The 23,018-nt window shown below is 32.4% G+C and overlaps 1 protein-coding gene across 10 annotated transcripts in view; it reads right to left on the reverse strand.

Moving 5' to 3' along the window:
- The window catches only part of LOC148607775 (uncharacterized), a 46,657-nt gene that overhangs the window by 23,500 nt on the left and 139 nt on the right, over positions 1-23,018 (reverse strand). For 4 of the 10 annotated variants that reach the window (XM_088546995.1, XM_088546996.1, XM_088546994.1 and 1 more), the window contains exons 1-3: positions 15,783-15,818; positions 6,750-6,899; positions 3,036-3,131 (exon numbers count right to left, since the gene is read on the reverse strand). In XM_088546995.1, the coding sequence (XP_088403121.1) occupies positions 3,036-3,131; positions 6,750-6,899; positions 15,783-15,818 (282 nt within the window). Of the gene's footprint in view, positions 1-3,035; positions 3,132-6,749; positions 6,900-8,047; positions 8,293-9,002; positions 9,199-14,606; positions 14,632-15,782; positions 15,822-16,483; positions 16,754-19,538; positions 19,587-23,018 lie in introns of those variants that run through there. The other 6 variants (XM_088547000.1, XM_088546992.1, XM_088546998.1 and 3 more) reach the window with 6 other exon arrangements.

Genomic DNA, 23,018 nt, shown 5'->3' on the forward strand with positions numbered 1-23,018 from the left:
ATTTCTAAACAGATTGACATCCTAAAAACTGAAATCTGAACAATAGTGGTACCTGTTTAAAATACAATCAAGCAAGATGAACAAATGAATTTAAAAGTATTTTCTGAATTTCAGATCCTATATAGATAGCTTAAAAGAAAACTTAGAAGTCTAGACAATCAACTGATGCATTTATTTAAAGATCAGGATAACTATAGATTCCCTACTCGCAGGCTACATGTACATGTACTTGACTGGTCTCCTTTTAATAGAATTACTTCCCCTTTATACTGGTAAGTCTTGTCAAAAGGCAAGTTTTTTTTCTGTTTATAACTTAACCATGTTAACTGCATGCAATTTATAGTTTAAAGTAAAATTTATTTTACACTGTATGAACACCAATATGGGTCTTTCAATTATAATGGGTTTTTAAGTTGTTCTTTTCAAAGAAATTTGAAAGTAAGAGATAATCACATGATCGTCATAACATTGCTTTAAATGTAAAGTGAAACAAATGCTATTGATCTCATATCTTGCTTTTGATACCATAAGAATGGGACCCTAACTCAAACTAAAAACCATTGGATGAGTGTTGATTAAAATCTTATCAAAAAAAAAAAACATGAAATGCATAAATATGATATTAATAACACAAAAAGAAAATTCTGAAAACTATATATCATATTGATGTACCCAGATGTTGCAAACTAAAAACAGTTATCACTTTTGAATGCTTTAAGCAGTAAAACTTCCAGACCAAAAATAAATGGAAAACAAGACTTATAAGCTGTATCATAGGCTGCATTTCATATGTTTCTCATGTGTAGTACTATTGGTTGTGTATAGGGATCAATCACTCATTCCAGAACATACAGATTCAGTTTGAACTTATTTTATCAAAGACATGCATTTAAGTAGCCTTTTTTAAAGACAAAAGTAGAAGCCCTCAAATAAAAAACTCATTTTCACTGGATGTTGCAATAGAATCTATCATTAAACAGACAGACTGGATTATTGAGGTCAGGTAATTATATGTATTCTACAAATAGGGAATATGCAACAATTCATGGATGGGCTTATTATATTAACATCATTGTTATCAACAAAAAAGCAGATTTCCAGTTTTCATGCATAAGGCTTTTAAATGTATATAAATAAATGTTTGGGTTCAAGCACACATGATGGGTCTTTCATCCTATTTTCTAAGTCCAATGATCTCTGAAAAATCTAATCAAAATGTTCCATTCAGTATCAAGTTCTGCTTTCTGTTCAGATGACTTTTAAATGGATCAAAACCATTAGGGTTTCCCTTTGAATGATGCTTTCACAATCATGAAAGCTGAAATATGATTGGCTGAAAGAAAGATCATCTGAAAAGTTGATAGAATGTTTTCAGAACCTGCAAGCACTGACTGAATGGAACAATCGGGAGGTTTAATTTTAATTAGATCATATAGATATTTGATATCTGAAATAAATTATTGGCAAAACAAAAGGAAGTTCCTCCCATATCATGCATATGGTCAAAACTTATATATACACAGAAACTTGTCTAAAGCAACCCTGTTTGGGACTGCAGGAACTGTCCATTTTGGGAAGGTTTTCTATTAATACAGGTCCAACATGTATAAAATTGATATGAATTGGACCTGGTCATCAGTTTACTCTGGGTTCAATATAGACAGGTTTCATTGTATAACAAAATTAAAATCAATGTGTTTTTGAGTTACCATACACTATGTGGTGGACAGACATTTTAAAGCTAAAGAAAATCATATCTGATAAAGGAATATGGATATTATACCATCATGTTTTCTTTAAAAAAAATGGATATAATTACAATAAGTATTGGATAGAATAGAACATTGATGTAATGATTGAAATTGTCTTAATACCTGACAATTCAAGATCTTGTCTTCTCCAGCATAATTTTCTGGACCAAAATTTCAAACGTGTATCTACTCAATCTATCCAACATAGATATTTTGCATTTAGTTTATTCCATACAAAAGTAAAAACAAAATTTAAGTTTCCTGCTGTTAGACACACAACCAACTTGATACTTAAGGCTTTTGGGGAATTCACGAAAAACAGATTAGAGAGGCTCAAACACATCTGACGCAATTTAATCAGGCACAAATTAAACATGTGTGAATCTATGATAAATCTTGATGCAGGGCATTTTTCAACAAACTGAGCAAAGACCTTCTCCATTAAAACAAATTGTTAGAAAGAAAAAGAACTAAATTTCATAGTTACATACTAATAGTTTAGAAATGAGGAAATCTGCTTTTTTGTTCATCAATTGATACATATACTAACATCTAAAAAATCTTAATTAAATACATAAAATGGATAAACTGATATGGTAGAACCGACTTATAGTTAAGTAACACAAGCATTCACAGTATAATTTTAAATGCTTACAGAACATCCTACAATGGAAATATATATGGTTAAATAATAATACAATATTGACCCACAAATGTCGTGTAATTCTAGAAAAGAAAAAAAAATTCTGGTAGTAATGACATCATGCAACTTCCAAAAAGATACCCTCTCTTTCAAAATGTATACACCAAAACATACCAATTAAAGGGTTTAAGGCAGAGGACCCCTTTAATGCAACTTTTAAATTTTGTTCAATAATGAACACTATATATATAGATGATTAAAGAGTATATATTGGTGTTTTGATGATTTTTTTTTAATTTTCCGTATTTTTGAAGGGGGCAGCATTCTTCACTTTGGGGGAATAAAATGCTTATTTTAAAGACAGCCAAGAAGACAACCATACAGTGGTAACCAATAGTATGTGTAACATAAAACTTATATATAAATCCTTTCAAATTCTTAATAGACATTGCTACAGAAAAATTTACATTACAGAGTGTTACAATCCTTTACAATCAATGCCCTATTGAACCAATTGTAAAGGATGAAGTTTTTTGCTAATGACCTATATGTTTTTGTGAGTGCACTAAAATACATCTTAGAGTGAAAAGAAGCTACCAAACACCAATTTTAAGCTGATATTCCATTTTTAAAGTACTGACCTCAGGAAGATGGTCAAAATTTACAAGGTCATCAATATCATCATCGCTTTCATCTGACAATCCTGTCAACAAGTCTTCAAAACTCTTCTCTATTTTCTGAAAAATAAACAAAAAACATTTTTTTCAGTCAAGAAAGTGTAAAATGAGCTGCTTTTTTTTCTCAAACGAGTTTTTACTCATATCGTACATACAGAATAACTGCAGCTTTGATGCTAGGGACATAAAATATCACAGTGAGCTTGTAAGTTAAGATTCGATGTTCTGTTGAGACATCCTAAACTGGCATTATTCTGCTTATTCACCAATATCACAGTTGATTTGATCTGAAGTTGTCATCAGAAAATTGCTGTTATCTTTTAGTATCACTGCAGCAGCCTGAGATAGAAAATTATGGGCAGTGGGAAAAGTAGATACAATGTACAATGTATAATACCAAAAAGTACTTTGTCTCATACACTTTATTAGAAAACTGATTAATTTAAATGACAGTTCAAGGAAATGTTCATAAATGTCAAAACTATAAATATTCTTGCGTAGTTAACTCTTGACTTATATTTCTACAGTCTGAACAGTTTGTTTGTGAAATATGATAGTCTACTTGTAACAAATCTATACTTAACTGAAATATCAAATACAACTACTTCAGTTTTAATAATAAGTATAAGCCAACTACTTCAGAATGTTGTATAACAGCTTTACTGGTTCAAATAGAACATATAACTAGAGGCTCTATGGAGTCTGATTCACTCAAAAAAGACTGATTTACCTTACAAGGGTAAAAATATGTAATAATCCACAGAGTGCTTTCAGGCGAGAAGATTTTAAAAAATAGTTAACAATTGTTGACGACAGATGAAGGCAAAATGCAAAGAGATGACATTAGTTTACATTAGTGGACATTCGATCCAAGACAGCTAAAAATTAACAAAAATAATTACAAACATCAAAGCACAACCTCTCAATTCTAATGATTCTCTTCGTCTTGCCTTTAAAACTGCCACTGTTTTGGTATTTAAGATATTATGGCTTAAACTTGCTAGAACATAAAAGCAGCAACATGCAGAAAATCATGTCATTTCATGCAGAAAATCATGTCATTTCAATCTAACATATATTTCAGACTTTCAAACGACAAGTTGCAAATTGATCACCATCTTCTAAATGCAGAACACTTGGGCAAGAAGCAAAATTGACCTCCAGTTTTAATTTGATGGCCAAAATTACTGAACTGTCAAGATTATGGTTACCTTTTAATCATGGCTATGGTTTTAAGAGATGTCTCTTATAAAAGATTATTTTCAATTAATTTCTATCATTTGAACTGATAGTTACAGACAATTAACTCCTGATTTTTACTGACCACAAAACACAAGCTTATATACATTGTACTGACTAAGACATAGACATTCTCATCTGTGAATTTATGCAAGAATTAATAACAATATGCACTAAATTGATTCTTAAATCCCTTTAGTTAATATTGAAATGCAGGTAGGAGTTGTAGTCATTCAATTTATCTCAGGCAGAAAAAGGTATATGTAATTCAAATAAATGTTGCATAACATACTGTAGGAAACTGAAGTAAGATAATGACACATTTCTACTCATTTTACATTATTTATGTAATGCAGTAAACGGTCAAAGAAAACAAAGCCATTTTTTAAAAAATTGTAACAATGCTTATGTTTCATTTCATCCTTCTGATTTTGGGAAATACATGCAATGGTAGACCAATTCACACAAAATTTAACCATTTTACTGAACTTAAAATCTGACCCTCTTCGTCATATTTAGCCTTCATTTTTTCTTAAACCACCAATAAGTAACATCATCATGAGCATTATCATGATCTTGAACTTCAAAGATAATCTCAAACAACAGAAAGTTTGGTCACTAACTACTGTGAAAATACTTATATTCGTGGATACCAATTTTCGTGGATTGGGGAAGAAGCGTGGATTCTTGATTTTGAGGTTTCCAGTATACACATCAATGGAAATCGCCTTTTCGTACCCAAGAATACTACAAAAATTATAACATGACGAACATAAGTACTTTCACAGTATATTTACAAGCCTACCTGTTAACCTTTTCAACCGTAAATGTGGCAGATTTTACCTCGCTGACACTGTCTCATGTGAGAGATTTTTATGTTAAATCAAATTTCAATTTTTTGGTATTTTTCACAGAAAAAATAAAAACCTCCCACAAATCTTATATTTTTTTGTGGGAGATTCCAAATTTTTTATTGATTTGTGGGAGTCTACCTCCTCCTATAATATGGGAGGGTTAACAATTAACAGATATGATCAAGTGATGTCTTACATGGCTAAAACCTGTTCGCTAGATCAGTATTCATCAATACAAGCAATAAAAAAAGCATGCACTACATAACTTGGGCATAAGATATGTAATAACCCCGCATTAGATTATTTCTCCTTGCATGTATCTTACAATACATGTAATTATATTTCATCAAGCACATCCAAATTTAGATACACAGTACAAGGTCCACTTGACAAAAATGAAAGGTTTTCAATAAAGCGTCAATGTAAGAGATTGAAGGTCCAGGGCATAGGTAAAAAGGAATCAAAAGGTCAGAAAATGAGGGTTCCAGACCATGGACCATTTCTAATTTTAACTCCTGCCTTCTTTGAAGACGGGGCTAGGAACTCAGACTGTTCAGCTTGTGTGATTTTTGGCCTCCTTAAGAAATACCATTTAATGCTTTTTTCCTAACTCTAATCTACTTATGTGATTACTTCATGAAAAGTAACAAGTAGGACCTATCTTATAAAATGATAATTTCGTTCCAATACAACCGATTAAAGGCCTTATCTCCCAAAATAAACATAAATACAGGAAGTCCAAATAAAAAAAAACATAAATCATGTTGTTACGGGGCAAACATTTACATTTGTAACTTGTAATTCTAAATAATGAGGTTGTTATAAAGAAAATCTTTACAAATCACCTTGACTCTGACAAAAATATATAAACCAATATGTGTCCTACCTTAGTGTTTAGCCTCTAAATATGAATGTTTACGGATTGTGTTTAGGTGCATGTTAAAGAATCTGTGCAAGCAGTTTGATAAATATCCACGAGAAAATATCCATTAAAGGCACTGAACTCCAGGAGTACATGTATACTCAAATGACATAGCATTTTCTTTTATATCTGCCTAAAGAATTCTCCCATGTTCCAAAATTAGATGATATAGTATACTTTAAAAAATCTGAACTAAGTAGAAAATGCTCCGCAGACATGACTCATGTTAAACACTACCTACCCATAGTAAAAGTCATGTGTTCCCTAAGAAAACTACAAATACTGTGAGCAATGGTGAGCAAGCTAACAAAGGAAATAACCCCCACTTTAAATGGAATTTAATATTAAATTTAAACCCTTACATACAATTACCTCCCTTTGAAGTTCTCAACTGTAATTATATTCCTTCATGCACATCTACATATGATACTCAACCTGCCTACGAAATTTCGTCAAAATCACTAAGGTGGTTTAGGAGATGACTCAGTCACTGCTTGCAAGGATTAGATATGTAAAACCTTAAGTTGAATTATCACCCTTACACCTAAATCCTAAGCCTTGAGGTGCAGTGGCCAAAAAGCAAAAAAGAATGTTAGTCTATTATTTGTTCACAGGTCATGAAAATACACGGTCTATGCCGTCCTAGCCCAGGAGTAAGCTTACCCTATTTTTCGAAAGTGTAGATCTTTCCGAAGCCATGTCTTCTTCTATAAATATCTGATCTAATACTGAGTTGTTCTTTACCAAAATATCATCTAACTCATCAGCGCTCTTGTCACCCAATGGCCAAGACTGACTCTCTTTACAATATGGCTGAAAAAGATTTTAAAATATGTGTTTAAAATTCTTTTTCAGTTGGATAAGCCAACCCTAAAAGTCGATAACCTGCTGTAAAAATAGAAACATGCCAAAATTAGCGTATAATATATATAAATGCAAAGTGAAAGTATACAAATAATAAAACATTAAAGTTCAACTACAAAACAACAAAAATCACATTGTAGTTAAGAACATCAAATCTTCCAACAGTTAAAAACATCTAATCTTCAAACAGTTAAAACCTTACCACAGCTCAATAACATTGTCAAACTTCCCTACAGCTAAAACATCTAGTCTCCCTACAGCTCAAAAATAACATCAAACCTTATAGTCTAAAAAAAAAAACACAAACCTTCCTACAGCTTGAAAAAACAACATCAAATCTTCTTGCAGTTCAAAAACACCTTCAAAACTCCTTACACATGTTACAGCTCAAATACAACTTAAAATCCCTTGTATCAAATCAAGTCACCTTAATTTTTCATAGATAATCAGCCGGACATCTAACTTAGGTCGAGTGCCCTGATTGACATGTGGTCAGATATATATAAATATAACTTTATATGGCCAATTACCCCAGTATACATACACACCTCCATACTGTAAGCCGTTCAGGACATATCAATGATTTTATCATTATACAACTGATAACAGGTCTATTATCATCAAATCATAATGGACTGTAAACTAATCATGTAGAATATGTCTATATATTGCAAACTGTTATTAAAAGGTTAAGTTTTCACAGTGTAAAGAAGAAGGGTGCTTGCATAAAACAAAGATTTCAACAGTAAAAATTGGACTCAAAACAAAAAAAACAATGTCACAAGTTTATTCATCCAAAAGTTATCCTTTCATCAATATATGCACCAGGTACTTAGCTATTTGTAGACCTGAGATACTTTATAGGCATTTTATAAACATCTCTTATTTCGTGAATTTTAAGAAATCAAGCGATAACAAGTAGTTCTTCATGAGAGAGCTGTCCCTTAATTTTAACTTCAGCTTAAAAGACCTATTCCAATATGAAGTTAGAGTTACACTAGAACAAAAAGAAGAGTTGCACTATTCTGATTAAAATCTTTCTAAAAATTGTGACTTTTAAAATGAATATATACATGTATAAATGGTATTTAACCTACCTAATTTAACCAAAGAAACTCCAGCTTTCAGGTAAATTACTTTCCAATGATATCCACTTGGAATAATTATGGGTAAAATCAAATTAATACATGTACCATTAAAACTCCAACAGTTCAACAGACTGAAACATTACGTCCCAAAGAGACTATTATAGTATTATAACAAAATACATGTGTATCTTATTTATAACCTTTATACATATTCAAAACACTGTAACATCACTGCCAGTTTAAAGTACATTATATTGACAAGACTTAAAATCTTATTTCATGTTTAATATAATCCAAGGCTGGCAAGTAACTGTAATGTATTTACAACATTTAATTCTCACTCTTAAAATAGAAATTGTATTAAAATTTAAATACAGGTATTGGTGAGAATATATAGTGTAATAATAAGTAAAACTTTAGAATGAAATTGATCAATATAGAGCATATTCCATATTTGGTATGGTTAGTCTGAATTGTTAACTGATGTACCATAACTAAAAATAATCTCCCTATGAAGGAGTCTATGACACCTTAGAGGTTTCTGTGTACAGTGACCATAGATTGTAAGAATGTCAAATACAGGAACAGTGCTTTGTTTGGCAGTTTATGTACAAATATGGAAACTAAATATAACAGCAGTGGGCCAATAGTTAAAGTATATACAATGTACCTGTAATTTTTTACACAATTACAAGTCTTCAAAGTTTTAAGGAAACTAAATCTTGCAATAAAAGGACAGTATATTGCTATATAAAATAGACCCCCCTTTTTTCTTTTATCTCATAGAATGTAAAAATTAGGGAAAAAAATTATTTTTTTGCAATTTTGAGCAAATTCACACATAATCTTAAAATTGCAAGTTTTTATCATTTTGAATTTAAGTCAGTTGCCTTTTTTGCCCAATTTCTATATTTGCAGTTTTTCTTCAATATTTTTTTCAATACAAATTTGTAGATTTTCCTACCTTGTGATCACATACAATATCCTAAACAAAATGAATTGAAACCACTGCCCAACAGGTCACCATCTACCCGTAGTTAAAAACTGAAAATGATCACTGATTTAGCCTGGATTATGACATTCATCCAGGACAACAATCTTAGATGTACATCCTTTATTTACTGTAGATGTAGCATTTTATCTGATCGAATGATACATGTCAACATCTACAGTTAACGTACCACAATATAGTAGTAAAAATTTGAATTATTCCAGTAATTTACATACAATAGGAGATTTCAATGTTTATCCTTGAGAACAGAAAATTTAATTCATCATTTCTTATACCAGTAGACAAATTTTCTCACAAACAGACAATCTTTTGAAAATGACGTAAAGTTTCTTTCAATTTGAAACAATCTACTGGGTTTTTTGAAAGGTTTGATCATGATCAACTAACAAAGTTTAAAAGTACTGGTATTTAAATCGTCATTGATGTGCCGTACATCATAACAATTATTACACTACTTTGAATAGTATTGAAGTTTTCACAAGGACAAATTTAATTCCCACATTCAGATTGTACAGTTCTAATAAATATCTCAGTATGTAAATTGTAGTTCATATAACTTTACAATAGAAACACACTCATTCAAATAGGAGGGAAAATTTGATCCCTTACAAATTGCAGAACACTCATCAAACATTTTAAATTTAGAAAAATATCCCAGACTTTATGCAACAAACAACAATACTCTAAATTTAAAAGTTATTGCAATTTTGATTTTTGCAATTTTATTGCAATTTTGACTTTTGCAATTTTGGAAAATCTTTAAAAAATTCCATCACACAAATTTTTAATGTTGCAATTTTAAGACAGTCCTATTTACCCCAAAATAAATATACCCTAATAATTTCTGAATTTACAGTATCTTGAAATTAAGGAAAATATCTAAAGCAAACTAAAGCATACATGTACCTTTAATAGATTGGGAACAATACCAAAAAAGGCCTATTGCAATGTACACGTAATATTTGACATAGTTTAGTGTGGTTCAATTTCCTAAAAATAATAATTACATAATCCTACTGTACATTTTACACCTGACATATGTTTTAGGGCAGTAAAAACATTTAAACTTGACAAGCTACATGCATTCTGACATGAAACATGTAATAAAATAATTACAGTATTTCCATTAGAAATTTTCCCTCTATTTCTTCTTTAAAACATACACCAGTTCAAGAAATAAGTTGGTGAATTGAAATTTCCTATAGATTTTAGTTCCTGTTTCAGCTCTAAGTATTATTTCCAATGACCCATTAAGCACAAAAAATCAAGATCGTCTGAATATAGCTGAAATATTGCTGCTCGGATGTTAAACCCCAACAAACAAACAAAACAAACAAAAAATCAAGACATACTCAACAGAAATTGTCCCAGACTTCAAATTAGAAATAGAAGACATTCATACTGAAAGTACCTATTCCACATGTAACTTCATTTTCCAGCTATAATTAGGTATTTTTTTTGCTAACCCTTGCAGCTGACAGCATGAGGTCTAAGATAAGGTTGATTTCATGAATAAAAGGCCTGTTTTGTGAGGACTGGGGTAGGCAAAAGCAAAGTGTATGTCACACAATGACAAAGGCAGAGATGTGTAGCCGTGAGCTGGTACAATAACTAAGTTACGGGTGCTCCTCAATATCAACAATGTACCAGGAGATTTTAAAATGTTGATGATCTAGTAAAACATACCACCTGTTACTTACCTTTCAATGACTTAATAGATATTTTGATAGCCAAGTTATATTGCACGTCTTTCTTGGAATTCCCAGTTATTTTTTTAAAAACATGCAATTTATTTTATCATATTACAAGTCAGTACAGGTATAGGATTCCACCATGTAAACAGAGCTTTGGTGTAACATGAAAATGTACAAAATTTTCTTAGAACATCAAGATAAGGATATCCTCCTTATGAATTGATGATAGCTCAATTATGTTTATCAAAAATTAAACATCCCTTTCAAGTTCCTGTTTGAATCAATACAATACCTCCATTGTATCTACACATATTTTTCTATTAAATACTGATTCAATAAACAAATTCCTTTCACATTGTTAACATTCTATATAATACTGTAGTACTTCCTAGAAACTCATTAAGTAATCTGGTATTTTTTTAGATAATCAGCCTTTATGTATTTGTTTTCTTAGGTTATCAGAAAGAATGATATCAAACAATGCTGTAAAAAGGAGGAAGAGTGTTACATTGACTATATAAATAATATCTTTTTGGAGATAAATTTTTGGCACTCTATAAGTAAATATTCTATAACAGGTTGTGAAATATTCCTTTCAAGACCCAATATACAAGATACAAGTACCCACAGCAAGAAAAAACTGATATAGCTACATGTAAAATATCAAATCAATATCTTCAATGTCTAAAAACTCTGGACAACTGAACATTTTAACAGTTCTTCCAGATTCAAAGGTTTAAAGTCATAAAAAAAAAAACAAACAAACATACATACATATGAACAACATCCAATTTAGACTCATATAGATATACTGTGGCTATATACAGCAACCATGGCAAATATCAAGTCAGTAACTCAAAGGACTAAAAATATGTATGACAATAAAGTGATTGACACCAATACAAACTGTCTCTTACTAGTGTTAGCAGCTACTGTACTTAGATTTATTCAGCCAAATTATTCTTACAAGTCTCAATCTAAAATCTTTGGTATGACTGAGCAGAGGATTGAACCTATCATGTCCAACACTTTTGACTAACAAGCTACCCTGAGACCAACGAGGTAATATAAACAGGAGCCTGAATTACTCACCTGATTGAATTTTGCCTTTCAAGGGCATTAAATTAAATAAGAAGTTGTCCAACAATTTTGACTCAAGAAAAGTTTGATAGGACTTATCATAAGGATCATTTCAGTTAATGAAAGTCTGAATCCATCATATTCTTCAAGACATTGGCTGAAAACTGTTTGTTTGTTTGTTTGTTGGGGTTTAACATCCGAGCAGCAGCTATATTCAGACGATGAACATGAAATTGATGATAAAATGAACATGAAATGATGATGAAATGAAAAAGGGATGGGACACAAGGATAGTAGGGTCAAAAACTTTTGATTGCCACTGGAAATTAGGAGAAGTGGGTAGGATCGGGCAATTTAGCCTCCTGTGGCGGAGCCCTATGGTTCCTACTCCGGGAGAATACCACAGCAGGGTTCTTTAACGTGCAAGGAACGTGGCATCTTTCCCAACATGGTGCACCACTATGGTTTGCGGTCAGGTTTTCCTTTTATAGCCTGACAACCCCAGCATGTAACACGCCAGGGGAACCCCATTCCACCACCTGGAGCACACATCCCAGTTGCTCTGTGGGAAGAGCGCCCTTGCCCCTGGCTAGGATTCTAAGCACTATTTAGTAGCCTTTTACAAGAAGCTTATCGCTGCTGCAGGCCTATTCTTTTAACACCCGGACCTGCACGGGGAGGCTGAAAACTGTAAAAAAACTGTCATTTTCCACTGTCAAGGGCAATAACTCTTATAAGAAGGTGTCTGACAAATTTTATGCCTGAAGATTTTTGTAGTTCTAAAAATTAGGATCATTTCAGTTATTGAAAGAATTTGGCTAAACCTAACGGTTTTGGAGATATATGCAAAAAACGACTGTCTGACCCCTGTTCTATTTTTAGTAACAGTGGCCATGTTTTTCGACGGATCAAAAAAACCCACTTCAACTCTATGCAGGATACCCCAAGAAACACTTATACCGAGTTTTGTTTTAATTGGTAAAATAGTGTCGGAGGAGAAGATTTTTGAAAGAAAAACATTAAAAATAGCAAAAAACTTTGAAAAAGGACAATAACTCCAACATGGCTTAATACATTAAAATGAAAATTTGACCAAAGATAGATCTCATCATGCTGAACACTTTTAAACTTTTCAAAATGGGCTAAACCTAACCATTTTGGAGATATATGCGAAAAACTATTGTCTGACCCCTATCTTCTATTTTTAGTAACGGCGGCCATGCTTTTAGACAGATAAAAAAAACCCACATCAGTTCTATGCATGATACCCCAAGGAACATTCATACCAAGTTTGGTTCCAATTGGTCAAGTAGGAGGAGAAGATTTTTGTAAGAATAACATTAAAAATAGCAAAAAAACGTTGAAAAAGGACAATACCTCCAATATGGCTGAACAGATTAAAATGAAAATTTGACCAAAGATAGATCTCATCATGCTGAACACTTTTACGTGGTCAAAATTGGGCTTGACCTAACCGTTTTGGAGATATATGTGAAAAACTATTGTGTGACCCCTATGTTCTATTTTTAGTAATGGCGGCCATGTTTTTCGACAGACCAAAAATCCCCACATCAGTTCTATGCATGATACCCCAAGGAACATTCATACCAAGTTTGGTTCCAATTGGTCAAGTAGTGTCAGGGGAGAAGATTTTTGAAAGAAATAACATAAAAAATAGCAAAAAATGTTGAAAAGGGGCAATAACACCATAGCTTAATAGATTAAAATGAAAATTTGACCACAGATAAATCTCATCATGCAAAACACTTTTACCCCATGTCAGAATTTGGCTAAACCTAACTGTTTTGGAGATATATGTGAAAAACTACTGTCTGACCCCTATGTTCTAGTTTTAGTAACGGCGGCCATGTTTTTTCGACGGATCAAAAATCCCCACAACAGTTCTATGCAGGATATCCAAAGGAACATTCATACCAAGTTTGGTTCCAATTGATCCGGTCATTTTAGAGGAGAAGAGTTTTGAAAAATTGTTAACGACGACTGATGCCAAGTGACGGCAATAGCTCACATGGCCTTTGGCCAGGTCAGCTTAAAAAGAACTTGTAGCAAGTCTAACAAACCATGTTTTGTCTAAATTATGTGATTCATTAGGTCACGGTTCTATCCAGTATAGCTATAAGCTTCATTTGAAACTATCAAAGCATTCTTACCTTATACTGCCTGGGAATTAATTCTTTATAGATTTACATGTATGAACTCATACCAGGTAATTACTACATGTGTGAAAATAAGTGCAGAATATCTATAGACCATATAGAAATCAGTATATATCATACCACTGACAGAAAGAAGTGTTTTTTAACAATTTATTTGAAACTTTACCACGTAAAGGACTCATGGTTGTAAGGTAGAGATTTTACCTTCAATTTAAATTGCTGTCATTTTCTTTATTTAAATCACTGTTGATAGGATAACAATAGAAAATTAAGATGGTTCAGGGCAGTAGTCATTGGGATAGAAATTTTGTTAAACTGTATGTACCTGTAAGAGTTTTTATATTGTGACAAATGTCCATAAAGCATAAAGAAGAAACACATGGATAAAACAAGGAACACCTAGAGAACATCAGGCTAAGGGCAAACTTTTAATTACCATATGTGTTCTCTAAAGAAATTGTAAGCAGTAGTTACTTTAGATGCACACAAGTGAAGAACCTATGAAAAAAAACGACATCAGGAACTCAATTAACACAAATATAAAGAACAAATCATAAGAATTTAAAAAATATGAACAGAAAAAAAATATGAACCCCACTACATACCTGTCAACCCTCCCACATTAGGAGGATGACTCCGACAAAATCACTGAAAAATTTACAATATCCCACATGAAAATGTAAGATTTTAGATGTTACGGCAAAATTTATTATACTTTCAGTGAAAAATACTAAATAATTGAATTTTGCGACAAAAAATTTGCTTTTAGGTAAAAATGTCCCACAGGAGATAGACACATCAACAGGGGAAATCTCCCACATGAACTGTCCCAAGGGTTAACAGGAATGAACTTAGGTTGTGAACTCAATTCAATGAAACGATGAGTACCCCTGGTAGTTCCTGCTACTTTATATCAGATATGGAAACAAAGATAGATGTTTAAAGATGGGGGGTTGGTTTTATCGAAACCAAATATCGAAAATACTTCCAAATTCAAACATGATCTTGCTTTTTTATCTTTTTAACTTTCAAAAGTCAATAGTTTAACTAATCCTCAATAGTGTAAAATCCATTTGCTTATCCTTGCAAACAGGAAAAGATTTTGGTCAATGCAACATTGTTGTGCCAGATCATAACTTTATATATGTACCAGAATATTGTAACCATTAACAAACTAATTGTATATTATCAAACTTAACACCCATATCAATTTCAGGAAATAAACTTTTGCAGACAAGAGGCTAAGCATGTAAAATGTGAAATGTTCATATTAGAATCTTTTCTGTACATAAATTATGTTAGGGGTCTAATCAAACTACAAGTTACATTGGTCACTGGATCCTTGCAAAGCTATTTCCTGTATAAATAAAGCCATGTGCTAGAAATGCCCTTTTATTGTCACACTGTGTACAGGTTTATAGTAAGGGAAAGCTTGTGTATCCTGGGATCATGCATATAGCTTTTTATAAATTCAATTTATGCTTGGAAAGCTTATGTTACACTGCAATTAACATGAAGCAGTGAAGGATATCTATAAATTGCATTCACACATGTGTAGGCTGCATGTGTACCACAGAAGACCCTTAAGTGTTAACTTCAGAACAGCCACTGAGCATGTGTGAAATAAACTTTCCAAAAGTAGGGTTTGGGACAGAATAAAAGAATTTTCCTTGTGGAAGTGGGTATTGAGCATGCTCATATAAGACTATACCACAGTTAACAAGACAGGATCTATACCATATGATGTGCATTCTAAAACATGTACATTGTACTGGTACTACCTTTTGGAAAATCTTTATGATTTCACTATCCTCCATCTACTAGTATAGATGATATATGTTATTATGTACTTAAACAGCACAATACATATCAATAGTAAAATTATCACATGTCAATAATTATATCAAAATGATGATACCTTATTAACAGGGTTATGTGCAGTACCTGTGTATCAAATTTTTATCTTATTTGAAATGAAAGTACCAATTGTGAAATGAATCTGAATATTTTGATGAAGTTTCTACTTCCAAAGAGACAAATTTGTGTTGTTTTTTTGTTTTTTTGTTCGTAAAAAACAGCACAGTCCATTAATCAGAATTTTTGTGCAGGACTTCCCCTTACTTGAATAGAACAGTTAACCATTAACTATACCCTCCTCTATTTTAAGTATAAGTTAAAGAAGGTACTGTACCTGAACAAGTATACACATTATTAGAGTATATGGTTAAAAAATACAGCCTGTAAGTGTATGAGGCAATAGGGATAGAGCAAAATGAGAGGCTGGCCAATCATTTTCCACATCCTGTACAAAGTACATATCTTAGAGCCTGTATTTTTCAATAATAACCTAATACTGTATTATCCAAAAATGAAAAAGCAAAACTGGGTCAAAGACAAAAAAAAGGTAGGATTTCCATAAAATACGCATTTGACTGGAAATTTTGAAAAATAGACCAAGTTTGCGAATAGAAGTGTGACAGACCTGAAATCAAATCCAACAGTACAGAACCATGTACTGCTGTTGTGTACCAAATATGTAGTGGCTGTGATTTACAGTTCCTGATGTTTCCCTGCTCGACATTCAGCATTCTGTAGTTGCCAATTTGCAGAAGTGCAACCCAGCTAATAAATTGTTTGTAATTTGTTTAACCCTAAATTATCCCTATTGTGTCCTGCCAAATTGATTTCATATTGTTTCACCGAGTCCTTGGGGAATCTCTGGCTTCTTAGTGATCTTAATTTATAGGCGTGCCTAAAAATACAGGCAAAAATGTACATGTACACAAATATATCACAGCTGTATTCGACATCTTGTGTTTGTATCTGAAGGCATTGATTTCAGGATAAAATTCACAAAAAGCAATGACTAAAAGCATTAGGGCCTTAACCACTTTAAAACAATAAACTTTTTGCAGGATAGTTCTAAAATAGTTTTCTTTTGATATCAAGTGATGCTTTGAGTACACATCTGGTATGGCTAATAATACAAATTTTTGCATTTTACTCTACTATTCAAAAGTGAAGTTTAAACACATAAAACATGTAAGGGCTAGCCAAAACGTTACTTGTTTTAGTGTTAAGGCCCTAACAATGTAACATTGTCAAATTGTTAAAGACAGCATTTTTTGGTATTAATATTGACTCACTAATAGGGTCTTTATATAGAAACTAACACACTACATATATTTAAAAGCAGTTTTTGGTATGACATGGGTTGTGTCCTTATTACATGACTTATGATGCACTGTGGATCTCAACCCTGCATGAAAAGAATTGGGATTTATACTGCATATGATGAAGACATAACATACTTTTTGTAGACTTAAACTGGTCTGGAGCTGGTATGCCAGTTAACTGCTAGTAGTCCTTTGTTTGTTCATTTGTGTAATGTATAATTAGTTTCTTTGCTTCGATTGATCTGTTCTAACAAGGGACTTCGACCTTGTTGAACTGATTTTTATTTGTTTTTAATTGTGTAATATTTATTCCAAAGTGGTCAGATTTTAAAGGTGCAGGGTTGTGATCATGCCTAAGTAATAGAACCCTGCCACATTTTTTGTGCCTGTCCCAAGTCAGGAATTTCTGGCCTCATTATGTATGTATCACTTCACTTTCAGTATCAACTTTAATGTTGCTGGAATAAATAGGAGCAACTATTTCACTGTATTAGCGTTTAATGTTTTTTGGGTCAGGTGCAGCCTGTCCTTTGGTGTTAGGGTTTCCTAGTCGTTTGGACCAGATGCAGTCTGTCCTGTGGTGTGAGGGTTTCCTAGTCGTTTGGGCCAGATGCAGCCTGTCCTGTGGTGTGAGGGTTTCCTAGTCGTTTGGGCCAGATGCAGCCTGTCCTGTGGTTTGAGGGTTTCTTAGTCATTTGGACCAGATGCAGCCTGTCCTGTGGTGTGAGGGTTTCCTACTCATTCAATGAAGACCAATGGATGGCACTGAACTAACATATTTCATCCCAGAGAATATGTGGTCTCTTTGACACTATTTCCATTCTCATTATAAGACTTGCTCACATTTACAAAATTTTAACAAAAAAATATTTGTTGGATAAAAGGAGGTGGTAAAAATATTTGTTGGATAAAAGGAGGTGGCTAAAATACTTAAAAGAATGTATAGCATTTTCATGTACATTAAACAAATATATGAGAGTTATATACTAAACACAGCAGCGGATATCATGACTTTTAGCTCAGAGAATATAAAAAGTGATCACTACTATGAAAATACATATAATGATTAGTTGGCACAAGTATTTATAGTTGAGTTCCTTGATTTTATTTAAGATTTACAATAAGATTTCAATGGAAAATGTTAATTTGGGGGGGTATTTGAATTTATCATTCGACAATAACATGAAAACCACAAGAATTGGAACCCAAGAAAATACAGGTAAGTTTTTTTTCCAGCATGAAAATAAAGAAATTAACTGCCTAATAACAGTACAATACACACGTGTGAACTAGCAACCTACACTGGATATGCAAAATTAAACATTACAATAGACCCTTTTGTGCTAACATTGGGGTAGTCGATGAGCATGCGTAGAGCATGCTCAATATACACTTCTACCCAAGCTCTACCTCGCGAAAGTGTATATTGAGCATTCCCACGAACTTACCACAAAAGGGTCTATACACAGTTTATCTATCCATCAGTCTATCTAATTCTATAAAATGCTGCAGGACATGGCAAAATTTGTACATAATCTCAGTGCATTGTGCATGTAATTTTCACAGATTTTTTAGGCGATAAAAAATTCCCTGTGGACTGCAACAGTTTAAATTCAAGGTATCTCAATATCAAACATCACTGTTCATGTACATATTATAATTGACCATACTGTCATCTACATTTTTAAAAAAAAAAAACTATATGCTAAAATAGGCTTATCAGATTTAGTACAATGATTTTTACACTAACTTTTTTTTTCTTTAATGGGTATCGAGTACAAATATTTATGCTGTCTAGAGAGGCTAATTTTTATTTTGCTTGGTCATGCCTCCCTTTGACATCAGATTTTTAAAAATTCCCCCAGCGAACATCATGATTATCTGGACCAATGGATATCACAAGTTCAAAGAACAATTAAGATCCACACAATATCCCAAACTGGCCAGCTGAACTTTCAGCATAACAAGAAAGAAAGTCTGAAGAATCAAGATAAATTTATTCTCCATAAAGCACAAGGACGACATATTTTATCGACTGGCAAATCTTTCAAGTTAAGGACTGACAACTTGACAATTTGGGAAAGTCTAAAATTTGGACTAAGGTCCCTAAAACTTAATATGGAAGGGGGATTACTAAAATAAAACAGGGTACATATTTCAGGAAGTTGGATATTTATGTATGAAAAAAATTCCTTAAACTGAGTATATAATGAAGCTCTCAGACTATGACTAAATATCAATACACATCATAATCAATATTCAATACTTATGAACTCCAATACACAAATCACAAAATAAAATATTATGGCAATTCAATACACATAATAAATATCTGACAAGTGTTGGATTATTTAAACATACCTCTGTTCTTCAATTATTCCAACATACGAAAATAGTGGTTACCTGTAATAAAAATAAGTCAACAGGTAAATTTGTCACTAATGTAATATATAGCGAAACAGCTGATGTTTTAAGGTAGCCGACCACATGTTTAACATAGGTGAATCATAACGAAATTTAAAGTAATAGTCTTTTTCCCATAACTTTGTCATTACTTAAAATGGATAATTATGATAGCTGACATTATTATGAATAGCAGCATACCGTTAAATGAATTACGTAGTTCTGGATACATGTATTGGTAAAATATTTATATACCAACAATACTTTTTACACATACTGAATTATTACAAACCAACTTCACTGGCAAATTAGCAAACTTGAGTCCATACTCAATTTAAGATATATTAGCTCAGAGCTTTAAAATGATTTGCAATATTCTCCCAATATGTTTCAAGCTGTCACTTAATTACTACATCAGGTAGCGTTAGGTATTTTTAAAAAAATTCATGAATCAAAATTGTGTGTATGTCAACCATTTTACACAGGGATCAAGGCATTTTGTGACTTATCTCCCATATATAAGATTAGAATACATATTTGGAATTTCAGGGATTAAGTCCATAGCCTAATTTTTGTTTGTCCTTTCCCAACTAATATTTTGTATTTTCAGAAGGTTGATAGGAAAATTTTCTTTTATTGAAAACAATTTGAAAGCATGTTCTCTATGATGAAAGATAAAACAAAATTCTGATTTAGTTCTCAACATGAAGCATTTATTTTTTTAAACTACTTTCTAGTGCTATCAAGTCAGCTATTACTTACATTTAACATAGACAGGACTACTGTGATAAATCACCCAGAAATAAATCTTAGGACACATTCCAGGTACTGTAATTATATAGACACCATTACTTACTTTTGGACAAAGACGGCCGAATTCAAAAGCTTGAACACTTTTCTTTACATTCGTGAATTTGAACTGTCATGTAACTCCAGACTAGAAGCACATTTCAGTCATAATTCCTGAATATAATTTTGTTCAGCTGGGCTCAAAGGCACTGATGGGAAGGTAATGGTTAAACTGTAGAGTTTTTTTTTACCCAAATCTTTTAAATTGCTGTTAAAATTAAATAATACTTTATTTTATTTCCCTTTTCATTTTACCCAGAATTTTCAATTCTCTGAACTAGAGTCTGAATCACTGTGACCTGGATGCATCAAGATTATTTGTCGAATAGTGGATGAACCATAATTTTTAAATAACACAGTGCTTTGCAAAGTACAGTGCTATAATGGCCTAGGGAGAACAGTGCCACTTACAGTGTATAATAACTAAACTATATGAGATGGGCAACATTTACCTTATGCATGAAGTCACAGTAACCATGATTACCACATGATTCAACCATGTTCGGAGCCATAAAAATGTTTTTTTTTACCCAGTTTCTGATGTCTTCTCTGTTGAATCCTAAGACCATTATTTTAATTTCAAAAGTGAGCTATTCCAGGGCAACTATTTCACTCGAATCACCCAGTAGCATGAGCCCTCCTTTTATTAAAGTGTTATATACAATGATATAGTGTCTTGAGGTTGGGCCTAAATATGCAATAATTCATTAACTAACACTGACACAGTTTTATGCATTTTCAATTATCAAATAACTGTTCAAAAACCTTTGTTTAACAATGTGAGTATGTCTAACAAAAGCTTTCAGTCCTTCAGAAAAAGGTATAATGTATGTTTGATAAAATCTAATTAGAGAATCACTTCAAATTTGTTAATATTTGTGATAATAAAATTGTTTGAATGATAATAAAAAAAAATAAACATATGATTTAAATGAAAACAGAAGCCATAAGAAGGAACTCTACAACATGCAAATAAAAATGGAAAGTAAATGATTTTCCCCTATTGGGGTCAGAGGTTCAAATTAGTGGTGATTCAAGGTCCTGAAATTTCTGACCTAGGACCTTTGAAATTTTATTTTTTCCCTATTAGGGTCAGGGGTTCAAATTAGTGGTGATTCAAGGTCCTGAAATTTCTGACCTAGGACCTTAGAAATTTTATTCACAATGTATCAAGGTCCTGAACCCTCAATCTTTTTTAACTGACACTTTTTTTCCTCAAGAAGCCCATTGATTTCAAACTTGGAAAAGTCCAAGACCTTCCAGTCTTGTAAATAAAATTGAACCGGTGTAGGTTGCTTTGTCCTAGAATCCCCTTCCTCCACACACACAGGGGTGATGCTTAGGTTTGGGCATAGCAAAAAGAAACCCAAAGAAAATTGTTATCTTTTGCTTTTATTTAATCTCATGAACTTTTTCTAAGGTTCAACATACAAAAACAGATAGCAGCCATTGCATTACATGTATGCTGATCAAAAACTCTTCTGCCTTTCCCTTTTGTAATACATGTAGAAAATTATCTCTTCAGCACAAGATAGAAGAATCAGTCTGAATTTTTATCAAATAGTTTCTAAAATTAAAAACGGACTAGTTGAAGTCCTTCATGTTAAGTCTCTCGTTTTCAGTGGATGCCCCCTTTTTTTCATAAAAATCTATATTCTCCTGCTAATGTGCTCATGCCTAAGCATGAGATTTAGCCACTTTCAGAATATCTCTCATCTTATAAATTAACTTCAAACCTGTGATAAAGACTGTCATTGTAATAGAGGAAAAACATTGTGTCATTTTTCAGGGAAGGGAATGTCACCAGATATTGTTGGAGTGAATTTGGATTGAAGTTCAAATAAGGTCTTTTACTAAACATAAACCATGTCAGGAAAACATAACTTCAGTAAATCTCCCGCATCAAGAAAATTTTGAGAGGGAGATGTCCCGCTTTAAAATTGTCAAAGGTTCACCATATAGGGAGGTCAGTCAAAATATGAAGTATATAGAAAGTGTACAAGTGTATATTAGTTTGAATGAGCCCAAGAAATGTAACTTAACGGTGCAAAAATTTTTAAAATTGGTCACAGGGTTCAAAAGTTATTACAATTTAAAGTTCAAAATTTTTGTCATTTTTCTTGCAAAGGCAAAAAAGTCACATTTTGGGCACTTTTGGAGCCCCAAATAAGTCAAACAGGTAAAGAAATTCATACATTGTGTCTTAATCATTTAAATAGAGCCATTTCATACTTTGATTTAAGCCATTCAGGAAACTTGTTTCTTAAAATGAGTTGAATTTCCCACCATTACTTTTTTACCAAAAATAATGCAAAATATTTAGACGGTTTACTTTACATGAATTGCTGTCATGCATATTTATGTATAAAACATTTTATAGAGCTAACTGAGGGATAAATTGGAAAATGACTTTAGCCTGATCGGTTATCGGCAATATTCTTATTTGAACAACCACTGAGGATACTAATTCAAAACTGAATCTCAGTCAAGTCTCAAGACTACAAGAGCCCAGAAAATGCTTTTTTCACAGTGACAACGGCAGCCACGAACTCTAGGTCTAATAAAAAAGGCTACGAGTAGAAAAGCCAT

This window comes from Perna viridis, chromosome 9 (assembly GCF_037379345.1).
Source record: "Perna viridis isolate PV_CMFRI_1.1 ecotype Kerala chromosome 9, ASM3737934v1, whole genome shotgun sequence".
NCBI classification, from domain to species: Eukaryota; Metazoa; Mollusca; class Bivalvia; order Mytilida; family Mytilidae; genus Perna; species Perna viridis.